The 20,333-nt window shown below is 39.9% G+C and overlaps 1 protein-coding gene across 8 annotated transcripts in view; it reads right to left on the bottom strand.

Moving 5' to 3' along the window:
• CEP295 (centrosomal protein 295) overlaps positions 1–20,293 on the bottom strand; it is a 54,863-nt gene extending 34,570 nt beyond the window's left edge. For 3 of the 8 annotated variants that reach the window (XM_088140553.1, XM_088140555.1, XM_088140554.1), the window contains exons 1-8: positions 20,145–20,293; positions 15,972–16,098; positions 14,831–15,031; positions 12,466–12,590; positions 11,243–11,336; positions 9,897–10,010; positions 5,262–5,402; positions 2,137–2,320 (exon numbers count right to left, since the gene is read on the bottom strand). In XM_088140553.1, the coding sequence (XP_087996679.1) occupies positions 2,137–2,320; positions 5,262–5,402; positions 9,897–10,010; positions 11,243–11,336; positions 12,466–12,590; positions 14,831–15,031; positions 15,972–16,073 (961 nt within the window). In that variant the 5' untranslated portion in view covers positions 16,074–16,098; positions 20,145–20,293. Of the gene's footprint in view, positions 1–1,612; positions 1,717–2,136; positions 2,321–5,261; positions 5,403–9,896; positions 10,011–11,242; positions 11,337–12,465; positions 12,591–14,826; positions 15,032–15,971; positions 16,099–20,144 lie in introns of those variants that run through there. The other 5 variants (XM_088140556.1, XM_088140557.1, XM_088140558.1 and 2 more) reach the window with 5 other exon arrangements.
• Positions 20,294–20,333: the final 40 nt, after the last annotated feature.

The raw sequence follows: 20,333 nt of genomic DNA, 5'->3' as shown, positions 1-20,333 counted from the left end.
ACAAGCTATCGGCAGTTTCACTCGTGCTTGAATGTAATCAGTTATGCAAAAGAGCCTGGAAATAGAGCTGCAGAGAGACGGTCTGGACCTCCTCCCACCGAGTGTATCAGGTAAATGTTAACTAATTACTAAATAAAAATGTGTTCTGCACTATCTTTAAAATACTGATTTTTTAAATTTTGGGCTGGAAAAGTGGGGGGCGTCTTGTACATGGGGGCGTCTTATTGTCAGAAAAATACGGTATGTGCTTCTTAGTTCCTTCTTATTCATGTAGAAAATAATTTATTTAGGCTGCCAACTGCAACTCATTGATCAAGAGCAGCACCCAAATAATCCAAGAAAGTGCCACAGGCACAGATTCACCATAGGCCTCTGTGTTAAGCTTTTCCACTGCAACTAGACGGGCTCCTCCGCAAGGACCACTAAACTGGGCAGGGATTCCCAGAATCAGTACAGGTAGATTGTTTATTTATTAAATTTATATGCTGCCCATCTTCCCCAGAGGGTGACTCTGGGCAGTTTACAATTACAATCCGAAACAATAAAAACAATAAAAATATAAATATCCATATTAAAATAACCAGTAACAATTCTATATAAAAAGCCTATATACAATTCAAGATGATGGGGGGGAGCAGTATCAATCATCCCACCAGCCAATTCCAACAATGCGAGCTCCCATCAGGCTCCCAGGCCATCTGGCATAGCCATGTTTTTACACCTTTTCGGGAGGCCAGGAGAGTGGGGGCAGCCTGCACCTCAGGTGGCAAGCTGTTCCACAGGGTGGGGGCCACAGCAGAAAAGGCCCTCTTCCTAGACCCCGCCAGCCAAAATTCCTTGACTGGTGGGGTCTGCAACCTGCCCCTTCTGCCAGACTGAGGGGGGCAGGCGGATATAACGACGGCAAGACAGCTCCTCAGATAATTCTCGCTTAACAACCCTAATTGGGACCGGCAGCTCTACCACTAAGTGAAGTGGTCGCTAAGTGGGAAATCACGTGACCGTGACTGTGCTTTCTGACTGGAAAGAGACAAGACTAGTCAGTTTCACTCCTTCAGCTCCTAACCATTCCTCCACCCTTTAGAATGCTCCAGTGCCTGCATACTGTCTTGTACATATCAAAAGCAATGCGATTGCACCAGCAGCCTGGGGTTGGGAGCTGCGGGAGTGCTAAACAAACAGATTACTCTTGAAATCTCTTCTTCTCCAATCTCTCCACTCTGCAGTGGGGCGGGGGGGGGGGGGGTAGAAAAAAAGCAAATGATTTCTCCAGGCAATCTCTCCTTTGCCTGACCCTTCCCCTCCCCTAGCAGATTGGAGTGATTGCAGATTGCAAGAAAGCTGTTTGTTCTTCTACACATCGAAAGCAATGCGATCACGCCGGCAGCCCCAGGCTGGGAGCTGCAGGTACACTATGCTTACAGCTTACAGTATCTCTTGAAAACCCTTCTACTTCAATCTTTCCACTCTACCTGAGCGGAGGAGGGGAAGGGGCAGGCAAAGGAGAGATTACCTACAAAAACTGCTTGCTTCCCCCCCACCCCCTGCACAGTGGAGAGATTGGAGAAGAAAATATTTTGAGACAGTACTGTAAGCTGTTTGCATAGCATACCTGTGGCTGCCAGCTCTGGGCTGGTGGCGTGATCACATTGCTTTCGATGTGTAGAAGAGCAAACAGCTTACTCTCTTTCAATCCCTTCCTCTCCACTCTCTGCTCTGCAAGGGGGGAAAAAAACAAAAAAACCACAGGTCATGCACAGGATGTGTACCAACTGTAATGGCAATCACATGACTGCAAAGGTCGTAAATGGCCATAAATTGGCCATAGAGTTATTTTTTCAGCACGGTCGTAATTTCAAACAGTTGCTGAATGAATGGTTGGTAAAGTGAGGACTACCTGAACATGACAATATGCCAATGTGTCTCTTGAGGAGACATGTGAATTAAAAAATAAATAAATAACTGCACTGCAGAAATTGAATGCATATTCCAGAGTATGCACACAACTTATGTGAGGCAGTGACTGGACTTCATCACTGCAAAACAGTATTTTCCTTGGAGAATTGCCACATTTTGGAGGAATTTCTGGGTTCCCCCAAATATAGTTAAAAGGCTACTGTTCTAAATGATGCTCACTCATATTTCCAGTATACATGTCTTCAAAGGCACACTCCAGCTCCCTCTGCCATTCTTCTTTGATTTCCACACGTCTATAAGTTGGTTCAAATAGTTGTGGCGGCATCTGGGCTACAATCCGCCTTCTGTGGGCAAGGTCAATAGTCTGCATCTGTTCAAGCTCTTTCATTAACTTTTCTTTGTCCTTTAAAGCAGAGATATTTAGTTAAAAAGTGGTTCTTAAAAACCACCAGTTTATTGACATAATGTCACTGTCAGTTTTGAGAAAGATAGCTTTTTGTAAGGAATATCTCAGAAAGAAACTAAGTGAAATGCAGAGAAGGCATTTTAATGAGAAAAAAGGTTTTGCTATGTAAATCATGGGGTGAGTTTTAATACACATATAGATGTTAATGTAATATATACAGAACTGTAAGTTATTTTGAAGCAAATTATTTTATAGAACTTACTACTACAAATACCAACATGGAAGTTCCTTTAAAAAGAGCCCTATTATAACATGATTTATGGTCCAAAAGCAGACTTTTATTAGTCATACATCATTATGAAATGATAGCTTCAGTTCTGATGATTTTCCTGTATGCTGAAGACATATATTGTTAATTGCTACTCAAAATGAAACATTAATGCTTTCCTTTTTCCGCAACATCAGGTACATTAAAATTACATTAAGCATTCTGGAAAGGTAAACCCACATAATTCTCCCTTAATATCTCAATTTTCTAGTGTGTCTCCTGAATTAGTAAATATCACAATACATTTACCCTTAACACAGAAAGCCAAAAAACATATAAACTTCCATTTTAACCAACTTATGAAACAGATTACAGAGCTTATCTATACCAAAGAAAGGTATTTCTACATAAATCTAGATGTAAGACATACCAACATAGATGCAAATTGGAAGTCATTCACTCATTTACCAACCTTACTACTTTCCTGGTTATATACAATACATAACCCAAGGGATTGTAATTAGCTGGTACAGACTGGTAGGGGATTGCTATGAGAAGCACAGACATAACTTGGGTGCTAGGAATCTGGGTGTTGGAGGTTTGTAATTAGCAGGAGTCAGAACAGAGATATATAGGAAAACTGAAAGAAATGGGGCAGAAGATCCCAAAATAAGATAAAGGGGTTATTATTACACATAGTCCTTGCTTAACGACAGTAACTGGGACTGGCAACTCTATCGCTAAGTGTCACAGTCATAAAGTGTGGCGTCACGTGACCAGTTGCTGTTGTTAGCGAATCCCACGCAGTCACAGCATTCCAGAGTCACACGATCACCATTTGTGACCTGTCAGCTTCTCCAATGACTGCTTGTTGGAAGTTGGCAGTGAAGGTTGCAAATGGAGATCACATGATCGCAGGACGCTGCGACTGTTGTAATTGTGAGCCAGTTGCCAAGTGCCTGAATTGCGATCACATGACTGCAGGGATGCTGCGACACTGCAACTATGAGGAACAGTAGTAAGTCCCCTTGTTCAGCTCCGTTGTAACCTCAAACAGTTGCTGAATGAGGACTACCTGTATTTGATTTATATCCTGCCCAATGTTTGGGCTGGGGGGATGGGACCCTGAAGGCAAGAATGCCAGGAGCTCCCAGTGTGTGACAGCTGGGTAAAGAGATCAAGGACAAAAAAAAGAGTAGGAAATGGAAGGAGGGAGGAACCAGCCAGGAGAGGTACTAAAGGAATTTAGCATGGAAGCTGGTCCGTGAGACTTTTGCAAGGCAACTAAGGTTATTTAATTGTGTGAATATGTTTGTGCTTTAAAAAAAAAAAGCCTTCGCTGTTGTCTGTGTGTGTGTGTTTGTGTGTGAGACAGACAGACAGACATTCATTCTCACTGAGTTCAACAGCTACTGATCAGAAAAGTTTTGTTTTGTTTATGCACCTGTATATTGTCTCTCATCTCTAGGGTTATTGCTTTACTGTAAATAGCAAACAGAATTGTTCATATTTGGTACTAAGTGTCAGTAACAAGTAAATCTCATTACTTTTCTCTATATGACAAAACCACTTCAACTCACTTCTTTTATACTGGTCACTCACTTTTGTAGTCAGTTCACCTTCATTCAGAACACATTCATTCTTGATTAGATCTCTTCTTGCCTTACTACACAATAATTCCATTCCCAGCACATCCAACATATTTTATGCCTCTCCTGACATATCCAAGCCTCACATCCATAAAACAAAGTAGGCAGAACCACACTCTTATACACATTTTTCACTTCCTTTGACAAACATTTATTCTTTGCAATAGACCACTACTTTATCAGAATCTGATAGGGGAAATTGATGAAGAAACATTCCAGCAAGATACACAAATTTATTCACTTGCTCTAGCTTTTCTATACAGTATATATAGGTATAACTTGCAGTTGTTTACTGCATTTTCCTGACAAACACTAAAAATCTTGGTCTTCAACACGTTAATGTTTAGATCCATGTTCCTCACTATATCATATAATCTAACTAAATTTCATCACAAATTATTTGGGTTCTCAACCAATAACAGCATCATTTGCATACAGAAGTACATGTACATTCACATCCTCAACCACCACAATGCCTCACACATTTATCTATCAATACATTAAACAATCACTGAGGCATCATACATCTTTTCTTAATACCAGTTTAATGCTGAACAATTTGCTAAGAATTCCATACAAGTTTTGGCTATTGCCATTAGGTAAAAATTGCCTGAAAGTAGGTCATGTTGAAAAGATAGCTAATTTTATTTAAGATTCAGTTTGCACTACTTGCAAACCATTCAACATAGTTAATAGCAACCTTTTCACCCATAGATATTGAAGTGTTTGTGTTTCATCACTTTTATAGCCTCAAACACCAAACCTTACCTTCCCCCAGGCCTGAATTACTGCGGCGTGGCTTTCCAAATCTTCAGCTATATTTCCCCTTTGACAGCAGAAAGTACATTCCAGCTATGAATCTGAAGGCTAAGGGTAAACGCATCAATGCACTATCCCAAAATACTTTAAAACGATGTTAAATTTTCTCTTGAAGTCATTGAAGCTACGATATCATTTACAATTATTAATTCTCATTTTATTACTTGCATTTGAACGCACACAATATTTATGTTTTACTTACTCTTGCCAGTTGAACCATCTTTAAGGCATGTTTTCCTCTCAAATAAGCTTTTTCCAGCTGTTCTCTCCTATCTCTTTCTTTGTTATTTTGCAGCTTTTCCTTTTGTTTGCCTTCCTCTTCAGCAAGTAACCGAGCATCTGGCTGACAACCAACCAGCAACTAGTTAGAAACAAGTTCTGTGGTGCCTCAAAGAAAGCCATAACTAAAACAAAATTCTGTGGCTAAAACATATCAAACCAAAACAAACTTGAGACCAACTTCCTCAATACCCAAGAGATGCACTCATATAACCACCATGAATCTATCAGCTTTAAATAAATGGAGTGTCAATTAGACAGATTCTAGGATGGGGGAAATAGCTCCCCCTTTCCCCATACCGATCATGTGAATCAATGATGTGGTACTGAAGAGCAGTTACTATCTGCCCTACTGGAGAAAAGTGTTTCCTAGAAATAGCATGGTAGAACATTCTCACAACATATTGAAACCTCTAAAGGTGCTCATAAGTCGTGGGCCATGCATGGTGTCTGTGCTGCTCTGCTTCTAGACCAGGGGTTCCTGAGTTTTTTGCCATCACACCTCCCTTTAGTGTAATTTTAATGTATACACCTCCCCTAAAAATCCAAACACCAAAATGAACAATGAAAACAATTCAATGAAACTTTGGGAAAGGTGGATTTATTGTAAATAAAGTTTTTTGCTGCCCCTTTTGCAGCAATGACTGCCGCAATGCGGCGTGGCATGGATGCTATCAGCCTGTGGCACTGCTGAGGTGTTATGGAAGACCAGGATGCTTCAATAGCAGCCTTCAGCTCCACTGCATTGTTTGGTCTCATGTCCCTCATCTTTCTCTTGGCAATGCCCCATAGATTCTCTATGGGGTTCAGGTCAGGCGAGTTTGCTGGCCAATCAAGCACAGTAATCCCATGGTCCCTGAACCAGGTTTTGGTACTTTTGGCAGTGTGGGCAGGTGCCAGGTCCTGCTGGAAAATGAAGTCAGCATCCCCATAAAGCTCATCTGCGGAAGGAAGCATGAAGTGCCCCAAAATCTCCTGGTAGACGGCTGCATTGACCCTGGACTTAATGAAGCACAGTGGACCAACACCAGCAGATGACATGGCTCCCCAAATCAACACAGACTGTGGAAACGTCACACTGAACTTCAAGCATCGTGCATTGTGTGCCTCTCCATTCTTCCTCCAGACTCTGGGTCCTTGGTTCCCAAATGAGATGCAAAAGTTGCTCTCATCAGAAAAGAGGACTTTGGACCACTGGGCAACAGACCAGTTCTTTTTTTCTGTAGCCCAGGTAAGACGCTTCTGACGTTGTTTGTTGTTCAGGAGCGGCTTGACAAGAGGAATACGACATTTGAAGCCCATGTCCAGGATCCGTCTGTGTGTGGTGGCTCTTGATGCACTAATTCCAGCCTCAGTCCACTCCTTGTGAAAGTCCCCAACACTTCTGAATGGCCTTTTCCTGACAATCCTCTCCAGGCTGCGGTCATCCCTGCTGCTTGTGCACCTTTTTCTACCACACTTTTCCCTTCCACATAACCTTCTATTGATGTGCTTTGATACAGCACTTTGGGAACATCCAACTTCTTTTGCAATTACCTTTTGGGGCTTTCCCTCCTTATGGAGAGTGTCAATGATGGTTTTCTGCACAACTGTCAGGTCAGCAGTCTTTCCCATGCTTGTGATTCCTACTAAACCAGCCTGAGAGACCATTTAAAGGCTCAGGAACCCTTTGCAGGTGCTATGGATTCATTAGCTGATTAGAGTGGGACACTTTGAGCCTAGAATATTGAACCTTTTCACACTATTCTAATTTTCTGAGATTGTGAATTTGGGGTTTTCATAAGCTGTACGCCATACTCATCACAATTATACCAAAGTAAGGCTTGACATATCTCGCTTTGCATGTAATGCGTCTATCTCATATATTGGTTTCACCTTTTGAGTTGCCTTACTGACATAAATGAACATTTGCACGATATTCTAATTTTTCGAGTTTCACCTGTAAACATGCAACAAGACACGAGAAAAAGGTACAGAATACATACACATACACAGAGCCTCTTGAAGAGGACAGTTCCCAAAGACATGAAAAATGAAAAGGGAAGTTTGGGTGAAATTATCTGTTCTTCATCTATTCTATTGTCGATCTTACTAGTTCTTACTTCTGTGTCCTTGTTCACTCTGTGTAGTACCTTTTTCAGTTACACCAAATTAGTATTGCTAAGTTAGTTGACCAGCTGAGATTTTTTAGAAGTATACATTAATGAAAAAAGATCAGTCCTCACACTTGTTTTGGTAATGATGAAATTTGATTTTCATTTTTACATCAGTGTCATATCTACCAGAAATATAGTGGCTATAATTCTGAAAATAGATTTCCCACTCTCAGCTATACAAAAGCAAAAATCTGTTTTTACAGACTTCATGCAAACCCTTACTTTCTATAGTTACAGCACAAACTTATGAGGTCACATTTTTCTAGATTTCTCCCACCTTACTACAACTGAGACAGAAGGAAATGGGTCATCATTAACTACACTGAGAAGCTACCTTGATAACTTCACCTGAGCTTTTTCTCTCCTCCCACTATGATCCATCACTATACCTTTAGAGCATAACAAAAGGAGAAAAGGAAGGCCACTCCATTAACTCAGCTGAGATAACAGCTATTGCAGGAAGGTCTTTCCCTCTTTTAACTATTTCAGCTAGTCATTACAAGAAGAATTTCTGGTGCATTATCACATTATGCTTGCATTTCAGCTGGTAAATAGATGTTTATAACTCTATGAATTGCTGGCTTACAACAACTCATTTTCCTTGCTTATATTTCCCCCCCCTCCAAACTGTAAACTTGAGAACAGAGACACTTGACTGATATGTTCTATCCTGGGAATCTTTCTGGCTAAAAAGCAAGGTACAGTGGTGCCTCGGGTCACGAATGCTTCTGTTCACGAACAATTTGGTTCACGAACAGCACCGTTTGCAAAATTTTGCTTCCGTTCACGAACTCTGCATCGGGTGACGAACAGGATCCGTGGCCATTTTCCCTGCTGTGACACGTGGTCGTGGCTTCCTGTAGGGAGGGGGACTCTCCCGCCAAACAATAACCGCCTCCCCACCCGCCTTCCTGTCCTCCACGCCAGAAGTCGCCTCAAGCAAGGTTAGTGTTCTCTCTCTTCATACTGTACTGTACTGTACTTTGTTTCATATTTTTGTGGTTTAAAAAAAAAAAATGGTTCAGAACGGATTAACCATATTTACATTGAACCTTATGGGAAAATTTGATTCGGGTTGCGACCAGAGTCGCAGAATGAATTAAGTTCGTGACCCGAGGTACTGTTGCATTATAACACCCCATCACATGCTAGGCATTTCTGTTAGTGCAGACTAGTAAAATCAGTCGTACACTAACAAGGAAGCTAGCATGGAAAGTACCAGCAACAACCTGGGGAAAAGCCTCAAATTTCAGGAGGCAAGCCCCCGCAGCTTGTCACGTGCTCAATCGGAGCACATGATCCCTTGTGTTTCATGTATTATCATATATGGTTATGGGCTTGTATTAGGTAGTGTGACGTATATATGCTTAACCCAGCCCTCTGATGTACTAACCCAGCCCTCTGATGTACTCAATAAAAGAGGTTTCCAGACTCCGGTCTGGGCGCTCTCATCCCCCTCAAAGGAGAATCAGTTTGGTGTCTTCTTTCCCCTCACTCGTGAGAGTCCCGCTGTAACTGCGTGAATGTTACAACTGGTGACCCCGACGTGATCCCCAATAACTGGGTAATCGTCCGTCGCCCTCTGCCTGAGACCTCCGATACTCACGCCCGGGAAAAGGGCTCGATGCGTCCCAGCCGCCTGCCGGCTCTCTCGTAGGTATCAGAGGCGGGTTGTCCAAGCCCCAGGTTGCGTACCTCCACGAACCTGGAAACCTTCTCAAGGCCCCTTCTCCCTCCGCCTGAGACCTCCGGTGCTTACGCCCAAGAACGGGCTCAACGCATCCCGGCCCCTGCCGGCCCCCTCGTAAGTATGGGAGGTGGGTTGTCCAAGTCTCAGATTGTGCACCTCCACGAACTTGGAAACCTTCTCAAGGCCTCTAACATTATTCTTTCTAATCGAGGCACCCCATTGCCTCCAATTAAGAAAAAAAGGCTAGCTGAACTGCTAAAATATGTCTGGCTCAAATGTCCGGTCTATTCTGAGACTGGGTCAACAAAAGTTACATTATGGAGAAAGATTTTGAAGTATTTAAATGAGCCACCAAAAGCTCCACAGCAAATTATTGTCTCCTGCGGTATTCTTTTAGAAGCTCTGGAAGTTTACGATGAGGAGCCGAGGATGGCTGCTGCTGAAATCACAGCGCCTTCTCTTTATGAGGGCCATTCACCATCGGCCCCCCCTCTCCCTCTAACATCAAAAGGAAAGGGATGAGGAATTTAGGGCCATTTGCCATCGGCCTCCCCCTCTCCCTCTAACAACAAAGGAAAGGGATGAGGAACTTTTCCCTCCTCCGGCAACTGCGTGAATGTTACAAGGTACCACTGTATAAATGTTTTCAATTAACAGATAAAATACATAATGTTTAGTATGCAGAATATGCCATTTGCAACCTGAAAATTACCTGTTCTGTGTTCATTTCTCTGTCCACATATGGGTCAAAGATATGGTGGCGACTAAGAGAAAAATTATCAACATCACTAATTTTCATTGTAGTTATATTCTTCAATTCAATATTCTGAAAAGTTAAAATAATGCATTGCTTTAACTAGAGTAACATTTTTGTGTTTACACTATGCAAAACAAACAATATATGACTAGTTATTATATATAAAATGCCAAATTCTGCCAGAGGCTGAATACCCCAAGCTACCAGAAAAATAAAATAACATAACAATAAAGAATAGCATGAATTGCAAATACATATTAATGATCTTGTAAAATAGCTTTAGGAAGGTAGCATACCTAGAAAGAATCTTACATTTTCACTATATTCCAATCTGTAATATTCTGCAAATTGATGTATGACAATAATAATGTAATACCTTTTATGGACTGAAAACCAAACATAATTAGATGATGCAATAAATAATAAATATGAAGCATTCAGATATTAGCTTAGTGGTCCTTATAACAACAGCCACTAAGATCCTTTCCATCACTCCCACTTCAGTAAAGGATGAGAAATAGCAACTAGGCTAGAGAATTTAGAGCTATGACTAAATTTACTTATGCATCTTTCATCTTACAGCTCATACTTTTAATATTAAACTACATCAAAATGTTCTAAAGGTTTATCAGAAAAGGAGATTAACTGCAATATATAATGTTTCTGAAGTAGGAAGAGCACTGTGTGCAACAAAAGACAAGTAGAAAACTAGCCAGAAGCCCTCATTCTGAACTAAATTAGTCATGCTTAAACTTCTCTGAAATTAAGGACGCTGAGAGTGACAATTAACTTGTTTCATCAATTTCAATGCATTTAAGCACAACTAATTACCTCTGATTAGGACCGCTGAGTATAACGTAGGCAATGCCAATACCCTTAGTAGTATGAGTCTGTACAATTACATACTTTGTTTTAATATTTGGTATGCAAAAAAAATGAATTATAGGAAGTATTTTGCATAAAACATCCAATGAATTATGACATAGGAAAAACTGTTGAAGCAAGTAAAATCTTTTCATAAAGCATTCAAAATTTCCTCAGAAAGTGCCATAACACATACTTGATGTATGCATTAATCTGAATGGACAAAATTGATTTAAACAACTTTGGCTTCATTAGCAGCTAGAATATCACCCAATACTCATGCTGTCATTCCCTGTTCCTACAATCAACCAATTTGTATTAGTGTTATAATTAACTCAAACCTATTATACATTCTTGCATTAGCCATTATCACAAGATAAGTATTTTAAACTGTTAGAATTTCAGCAGTTTGTAATGTATTTGGAAAGAATACTCACTTCAAAAGGATGGGGGGGAGGAGGAGGCAGGCTTGCAACTCTAGCAGCTCTTTCTCTTTCTACATCAAATGCATGCTTTCGTGCATTTGCTCGCCTGGTTTAAAAAGTAAGAAAAGGTAGCAAGAAATAGAACAGGTTAATCAAACCTCTACTTTCTTGCAATATTTCTAAACTACAAATGCCACAGATGTAGAGATAAATCTTTGCTATCTTTGGTTCTGGACTAGGTTTGTAATCTGGACTCACAGCTCCTGCTTGAGGAGCAGAGAACAACTGGCCTTCATACAATTATATATTGTGTACCAGTTACAATCTTACCTGGACTAGGAAGCCCTACTTATAATCGCTCATGACCTTAGTCACCTTTCATTTGGACTACTGCAATCCACTCCACATGGGGCTACCCTTGAATACTACCTGGAAATTATAAGGTTCAGAATGTAGCAGCTCATGTTGTGATAATTACTAGTAGGCATTCTCATGTAACATCTACGTTTTAGGAGCTGTGCTCATTACCAGTTACTTTCCAGGATCAATTCAAGTGGCTATGTTGCTGGTTCTCACCTACAAAGTCCTACATGGATATCTTTGGGACCACCAACTCCTAGTGGTTTCTGCCTGTCCAGTAAGATCTGGTACAACAGGATTTTTCAGGAACCTTCCTTGAGAGACTATCATATGAAGGGATTTCAGAAACTTCCTCATGGAACAGTATCTCCACCAAGATTAGATTAGCTCCCTCCCTGTTTATATTCTGAAAAGCCATTAAACCTTGGCTGTTCTGAAGGGCTTTAGATATGGACCTGCTATGAAGAGGGAGGCCCCCTTTTATAATATGTTTTTGATGTCTGACTGCCTCTTTGGCACTAAGTTTGTTCCAATTTACTTGTTTGTGTTATTTCTGCTATTTTGATATAGGTTTTATAAGCCACTCAAAATCTACATATGCTAGAGCAGCATACAAATCCAAGTAAATAAATAAATAAATAAAAACCTGTCAAGGCAGTCCCTAATTCTGGCAATTCTTCCTAACAGCCCAGTTCAGAATGTTCAGGTTTTACGAGGGACTAGAGTTGGAAGGGCAAAATCAATACACACAGCTGTGCAAATTAGCTTCCACTCACATTAATACTGGATTCAACCTTAAATACATACACACGGAAGAATGTTTTTAGATATTTCAGCAGTGAAAGTTTGCATTACAAAAAGATTATTATTATTACCTTGTTTGGTCTCTCAGCAATTTTTCCTTCTGATTTTTCTGTTCTTTCAGTGCTTCCTTATACCTCTTTTTTGCTGTTTCTCTCCTTTCTTCCGCTTGCTTTGCCAGTGCCTCCAAATCAGGCTCCTTTGAAAGGAGAGACAAGCAGACAGCTGTAGCATGTCAGGCAGCTGCCACTAAATTAATTTAAATGAGAAAAAAAAGCTCCTTCCAACAATTATTTTAAAAAAAGTAGTTTATATGTTTTCTTTCTCTACAAAAGCATCTAAAGCAGCCATTTTCAACCTGGTGATCTCTTGCTCTTTTGAGGACTACAAATCCCAGAACTTAGCTTCAGCCGTGCTAGCTGGAAATTCTGTCAGGAGGATACCAGGTTAGGAAATGCAACTGCAGGAAGTTTCCCTTTCAGACAGATTTCATTGCCCCAAAACTAGCCCTTGGCTCCAGTTTCTCATTAAAAAAAAAAAAGCTTTCACAACCAATATCAAGACTTTTCTTTCAGTCCACAAGATAATACGCTATGACTCTAGTGCTGGCCCACTTCCAGTGAAGCAACACACACACCAGCTTTGCTCGATTCCTGAGAGTATGTAGCAGAAACCCTCTACCAGTTCTTCTATGATGCCCCCTTTAAAGACTTTAAAGAGAATATTTTGCCCAGAAAGAGTAAGATTTTTCCCAACAAAAATATCCTTATGAATCTGAATGTTCCATATCATTTTCCCATCTTCTCTTAAGAGATCACCTATACATATGAAATGCATACATTATACATTTGCAATTACCTCAATATAGTCCTGAGTATTGCAAATGCTTTAGATGGGAATTGATTAAAAAGCACAGCTGCCTCATCAAACAAAATTGAAATCTGCTACATGACTGACCATTCTTATATTTTCATCTCTTTATCATGAGTTATATGTCTTGTTTTAGTCACATATTATTCACACTGCAATTATAAGGATTTTTTTAACATACCAGTGTGCAATATACATACATATAACCCATCATGCTACTCCCTTTTAGGGAAAGCAACATTATGCAAAGGGCAGAAACAGAGTAAAACTAGTAAGCCAGAAAAATTAAAGACAAGACAAAGAAAAAAAGAAAAAAGAAATATAGCCTAATCTACTTTACACCAACATTATTCACTATAATTCTCCATAACTTTCTATTCTTGCAAACCATCCTCGCTTCCACCTTGTTCATTCACCTCTTCATACATTGCTTTTCTTTAAATTTCTCATCTCTCTTTTTATGAGAATGTAACAAACTCCAAATAACCAAAACTTTCAATCTTCCTCTTGACCCATTCACTCTTCATGTTTTGTGACTCAATCTTCTTTCTCACTGTACGACCAATCCATATCAACATATTTATTTTATACTAGATAAAATAAATAGGATAAAAGTGTCCTACCATGCACACCTTTAAATAACCCATTCCCACTTCATTCAATTTACTTTTAAAAATGAAGTAAATGATTCCAAGTTATCCATAAATGTGACAAATTAGAGCAAGTTCTCCTAATATAACTCAACTTTCATTTCCATATAACCAAGTGTATAAAAACACTCATATACAAACATGCTTGCTTCTTTTCACATTCATTCCTCACAAAATACATGTGCTATCTACTACCTTTCTACCAACATTTGCACATCTTAAAAATTCTCTATTCATTTTCTCATCTTTAATAAAAAATTTAACAATATACACAATTTCATCTACTTGTTCTAATTTGTAACATTTATAAGTAATCTCATTTACTGTATTTTTCCTGTCAAATACAACTACCTTGGTCTTTGGTGTATTAATTTGTAGGTCCATACTCCTCACTATATCATACAACCTAACATTTGCTGCAAATCATTTGGGTTCTCAAAAAACACCACACCATGGTCAGCATACAAAATGGCAAGCACATTCAAATCATCACCATAAGCATACCTTATACATTTATTCATAAATATATTAAAAAACTAAGAGGACACCACACATCACTGTCTTATTCCCTGCTCAATGCTGAACATTTGCTAAGCATTCCATTTAGTCTCATGCATGCTTTATTTTGCCATGTACCACTCTTATTCCATTTAGCAACCAATTTCAATTCCGTTCTTGCACAAAATGTTCCATAATTCAAGCTTATTCACTTCAGCATATGCTTTCTCTAAATCAACAAATGTCCAATTACGTTTTGTTTCTTGCATACATTTCCTCAGTAAAAAGACAATATTTCCTTAACTTCTTACTAGTGAAACAAATGTTTACATCAACTTTTCAATACAAATTTATACAAATCATGTGATTAGTAAAATACACAGTATCTACAGAAAGCTTTGGATCACAATCATTTACCTACATTTTCCTTTGCTTCTCTATGCCCTTCTCCTATAGCTCTTAAACTTGACAGGTATAGGTTTTCCAGAGCTTTAATCTTCTCTTCCTGTGTTTTCTGCCATTCTGCCTCCAGTTCTTCTGCCAGCTGATTCAGGTGTTCATCTCTTCGCTGTTTAACATCTTGCCTTATCTGCAAAGCAATATTCCGCTCCTGTTCCCTGACCTGGAAAAAAACATGGTTGGTCAACAATTCTATAGAAGACTTTACCATGCATTCTAGTTGTTATATCTGGATGTCCAGCTGTCCTTTTATTTCAATTGACTACATACAGTCTGTTTTCTTGAGGGACCACTTATCTCTCATAGTATCTGTCTGGCTGATTCAATCTGGCAAGGTTGGAGCATGCTGGCTTCCTTCGATTAAACAACGCCACTTACCCAGAAGCACGCCTTACCTGTAGCAGCACCTGCCTTCTGGAATGCAGCACCCTCACCCTACTGGTGTTTTGAAGGGTCTTGAAGACCTGGCTCTTCACCCAGGCCTTTGGTGAGGGTGACTGAAACCCCCTTCGGTTGTATGGATCTGTCTCTTTTTCATTCCTGTCTGGTTTTTATAATCTTTTATTCCTTATTATTGTCTATTCTTGTACTTTCTTTTTTGCTGTGTTTTTTTTACTTGCGAACCACCCAGAGTTGTTGAGAGTTAAGCCGTATATTAAATAAATAAATAAATAAATAAATAAATAACTGAGCTATACCTTTATTTTGATCAAAAGCACTTCCCTGCTTCCTCATCCTAACTTCATGCCTCAATCTAAGTGCCAATTTAAGCCTCTGCAGAGTTCTTAGCAATAAAGAAATCAGTGTCATATATTCCTTTCCCAGAGCTGGAAGCTATGTGTTTGAACTTGCTGATTAGGATTCAGTAAATTTGGTACACTTGGCTGGCATGGAAACAGTGAACGGAAAATCCCAACCTTCCTCCTAAATCTGGTGCCGGGAAAGAGGTTAGAGATCACTGCAAAGTTTATAGGACTATTCCCAGACACCTCTGCAACTCTAGGGAAGTTTAGATTTTACCCCATTCCTTAGAATGCACTGTTGTCATGTGCCCACTTATTTAACTGCTCAAAGGCAAATTACTCCTCCCAATGCAAACACACCTGTTGCAGCCTTAATTTTCTTCTTCTTTCATGTTCTTCTTTCAACAGCTGAGCTTCTTCATTAGGACTAAGTCTAAGTCTTCCTGCCACTTTTCTTCTCATCTTTGGCTACGTTTGCTATTCAGTGCTGCATTACCAAAGACAATAGAAATATACTCAGCCTCAATAGATCTCAGTCAAAAAGGTAACAGGAGTTTATATTAAGGGGAAAAGGTTATTTTATTGGTATCAAGAACGATGCGCAAGTTTTAAAAAAATCTATTGGATTTATAGCTTTTTTTCCTTGGTCTCTGAAATGAATTCTAGAGGTTGTTTTGTTTCTCATTAACAACCTTTCAACCACATCAGTGCCATATATGGACATCTGTATCCAAAGAAAAATACAATGAAAACACAGTACTCCATTTACTTCATAAAAAAAGGTAATCTGGGAGAAAGGCAAGGCGGCTTCTGACCTTTCATACATGTTTTTAAAAGCATTAAATATACATAAAAATGAAACAATGGACATATGTGGAATGGGAATAATGAATTACGTAGAGTATTTCTATTCTGTTTTTCAGACATACTTTCATGTTTTCAAATTTCTCATTTCAAGTACAAGGCACAGAAACGCTGCTCTGAAAAACAGAGCTTTTGAGGGTGGCAAATATTATACACAATTTAAAAGCATCTCAAGGACACATGTATTTTAAAGAAAATGTTCCCCACAACTTCAGCACACTGATGCAAATACTCATGTGGATAAATGGGCACAGGATCATTTAATACGTATTTTTAAAAGAAAAAAATGCTGCATCAACACCTTCAAAAGAAAAGAGCTGCTGAAGAGGGCACTAATGGATACAATTTCAAAAAACACTTTATAATCAATAAACTTCTCAAGATCTTGTTTAATGAATATTTGACACATTCAGAGCATTCCAACAAGATTGCCTTAGCAGCTTCCTAGCCTCATCTGATTGCATAAAAACCAACAGATATATACCTTAAGATTACAAATATAGCTAGACCTTTCCAAAACATTTTCTAGTATTTCAATTAATTGTTATTCCAGCTGTCCTTATGAAAATGTTACCACATATTTAAGAAATGACTAAGCTCCCTTTCAGAGAAAACAGCAGCATATTACCTTAGGCAGTTATCCTGAAAAAAAATACAAAAACAAATATAGGTAGTCCTCAGGTTACAACAGCAATTGGGACCAGGATTGCTGTCACTAAGCGATGCAGTAATACAGCATGACATCACGGGACTGCATTGCTTGGCAATGACAATCCCAGTTGTTGTCATAACCCAAGATGTATGGGTGGTTGAGCAGGAATGGCAGGAGTCCCTTGTAAGAAGCGCAGAGGTGCTGCAAGAGGGTGGGGGTGCTGCTGGGGGGTGGAGGTGGCCCTGGGAGGCCTGGCGCAGGCCATGCATGAGTTGGGGAAGGCTGGGGAAGGCTTGGGAGGCCCAGCATAGGCCGAGCATGAGCACAGGAAGGCTGGGGGGATGGATGGCCCAGTGTGAGCGCAGGAAGGCTGGGGGGATTTACCAGAGCAACTTGCGACTTTCCCTGCTGACTTCCGCATTGATTTTGCTGGTGGGAAGCCAGCAGGGAAGATCACAAATGGCAATCATATGGCTGGCGGATGCTGCAACCATCATAAGTGCAAGCCATTTGCCAAGCACCCGAATTGTGTTCATGTGACTGTGGGGGTGCTGCAACAGCCAGAACTTCAAGGACTGGTCATAAGTACCACTTGTTCAGTGCTGCTGCAACTTCAACAGTTGCTGAATGTGTGGTTGGTAAGCAAGGACTACCTGTAAGGTCCAATTCAAACCCCTGCACTTCTGCAGCAATGCCAATGATTAAGAGGAAACATCCAGCAGCTGCAAACTTACTATAGAAATAAAGACTTGTGGCATGTTGAAGGCTAAGAAATGATATAAACTTTTATAGATTCCAGTCTTCTATACCAGAGGCATGAATAAATCCCTTGATTTTATAAAAAAAAATACATATATCTTAGGTGAGATAAGATGAAAATGAAATACAAGTATCACTTTACAAACAGCCAGAGTTTATGTGTAATAATGATTTCACTAATACAATATACAAACACATATTATGTATATACTCAATATTATATTAACACATCAATGTTACTGAAACATTAATTTTTCTTGACTCTGTTTCCATTTTGTAAACAAATCTTCTCTTTGTAGAAACAGTGCCTTCCAGACAATCCCAGAATTAGGATATAGTTGCTCAGGATGGCTAGATACACAAACACATGGCCTGAGCACACTATTTATGTTAATTTCCTCACTAGTGATTTATACTATCTTGTAATGTTATCCATCATCTTGTTGCAAGAACAGACTTGTCTGGGTGAAGCACTGGGTGAGCAGTGGCCTCTAAGAAGTTAAGCGAAGTTACCCGTTACTACTTTATTTGATCTTCTCCAATTCTTTCCCCAATGCTTTATTATTTCTGCAGAAACCCAAGTTACAAGTATGCTCACCAATAAAATAGCTAAGGCAATGTAACCAGACATTTTAACACTTGTCTTGAAAAACCTAAGCAGGGTTGGAATGGTTAGTACTTGGATGCAAAATCCCAGTGCTGCAGACTAGATTACAAACCATATGCAAGAAGGGAAAAGCAAACCATTTCTATACTGCTACTAAGAAAAATATATGAAGTAACCAGAAGTCAAACTCAATTTGAGGGAGACTTTGCTTTCACTTAATTCCTGTACAGACACCTTCCTTTCTTTGCTTCCAAAGCCCATTTGGCAGATGCTGCTTATTAGGACTATCCAGCAACCCAGATTCAAAGTGGAAAGGGTGATTTGGCACATCACACCTGATAGCAACTCCTTAAAGAAGCTGCATCTTTTTCTGGGGTACTGCTTGATTTAAGGAGATACCAAAGATGCAATGTGTGTACCAATATGTGTTCCAAATCACCTCTCTCAGATCCAAAAAGGTTTGCTGCAGAATCCGATTGATTATTCACTAATCCCAGACGAAAGTATAAAGAAATTGATCTGTCTTGGCTGGGAGATTAATTTATCAGTTCAACAATTCTGATTATTTTGCTAGTTCTATGAAGTGACCATGTCATGCATTTAGGCACTCTTATGCAACTTTATCTGTTAGCTTTGAAGGTATCATAAATTTCTTTATTGTTGATGGAACAAAAGATGCTACTTCACTGAAACACGTTTAGTATACTGTGAAGTGTGCCTGACTTACTATTTTGTATTGGAGCAAATCTACAATTGTGCTGTCCCCCTTACCCTCTTACAAATGGCTGTGTGCACACAACTCAGGCTTCAATTAAGTTGTTAAATGCTGCACTTCTGAAAATTTGTTAGCCTTAACAATGCCACAAATCTCAGATCTGCAACTGATTTATAGAGATGTCATTTCAAAAATTTTTAAAAAGTTACATCATTATTTTGATGTTACAAAGCCAAACTTAATGGGCACTTGTATTATTGTTTAGTTTAAGAAACTCTGTGCATATTGTTTTATTTATTAGATTTATATCTCACCTTTCCTCCAAGAGCTCAAGGCAAGGTACACAGGGCTCTCTCCTCCCATTTTTCCCAACATAAACCCTGTGAAATAAGTTGAACTGAGAGGATGAGTAGCCCAAAATCATCTAGGGAATTTCTATGGCTTATGGTGAACTTGCACCCGGGTCTCCATGAAAACACTCCAGCGTTTTAACCACTTGACCACAATGGCTATTATTATCATCACCATCACCAACTAAATTTAGCAGAAGACTTCCTGTAAAACCACTTGTCTTTCTTTTACTTCGCTGTAACCCCATGATCCTTTTACACACGGTTTACCGAATTTAGTCCATTTCCTGCGGACACACAAACCAGTGCACAGTAAACCGGGCTGAATCCCGCAAGGTTATAAGGCAAGATCAGCATTCATTATTGCCTCAATTTACGTCCCCTTTTCCCCAAAAGGAGCTTAGAAGGGAAATCTTACACCCCCTCCGATTTTTATCCTCACAACAATCCTGTGGAGTAGTCCAGACTGAGAGAACGTGACTACCCCAGGTTCACCGAAGAAAAGTCATGGCTCAGAGAGGACCCGGACACAGTCCCAGGCTCCCCGCTTCTCAACCCCATGAGGACAGCAGGCCCACGTACGTACCACATCCCACACTCTTCCTCCACCGTTAGGGGCAGCTCTTCAAACAGCTTCTGCTAGGCCGCTTCCGCCTACGTCATATCCGCTCCATCAACTGCCCGCTCATAACGCGCGCCCTCCCGCCTCGTTAGTCTCTCGTCCAATTAGAAGCAGCGGGACCCCGGGCGGGCTCTCGCGGCACAGAGTCATTTT

Source organism: Python bivittatus, unplaced genomic scaffold (genome assembly GCF_059951505.1).
Source record: "Python bivittatus isolate LINGU-HERP-01145 unplaced genomic scaffold, Pbiv_v1 ctg000340_np1212, whole genome shotgun sequence".
In the NCBI taxonomy this organism is placed as follows: Eukaryota; Metazoa; Chordata; class Lepidosauria; order Squamata; family Pythonidae; genus Python; species Python bivittatus.
This window is presented reverse-complemented; position numbering and strand designations above follow the sequence as displayed.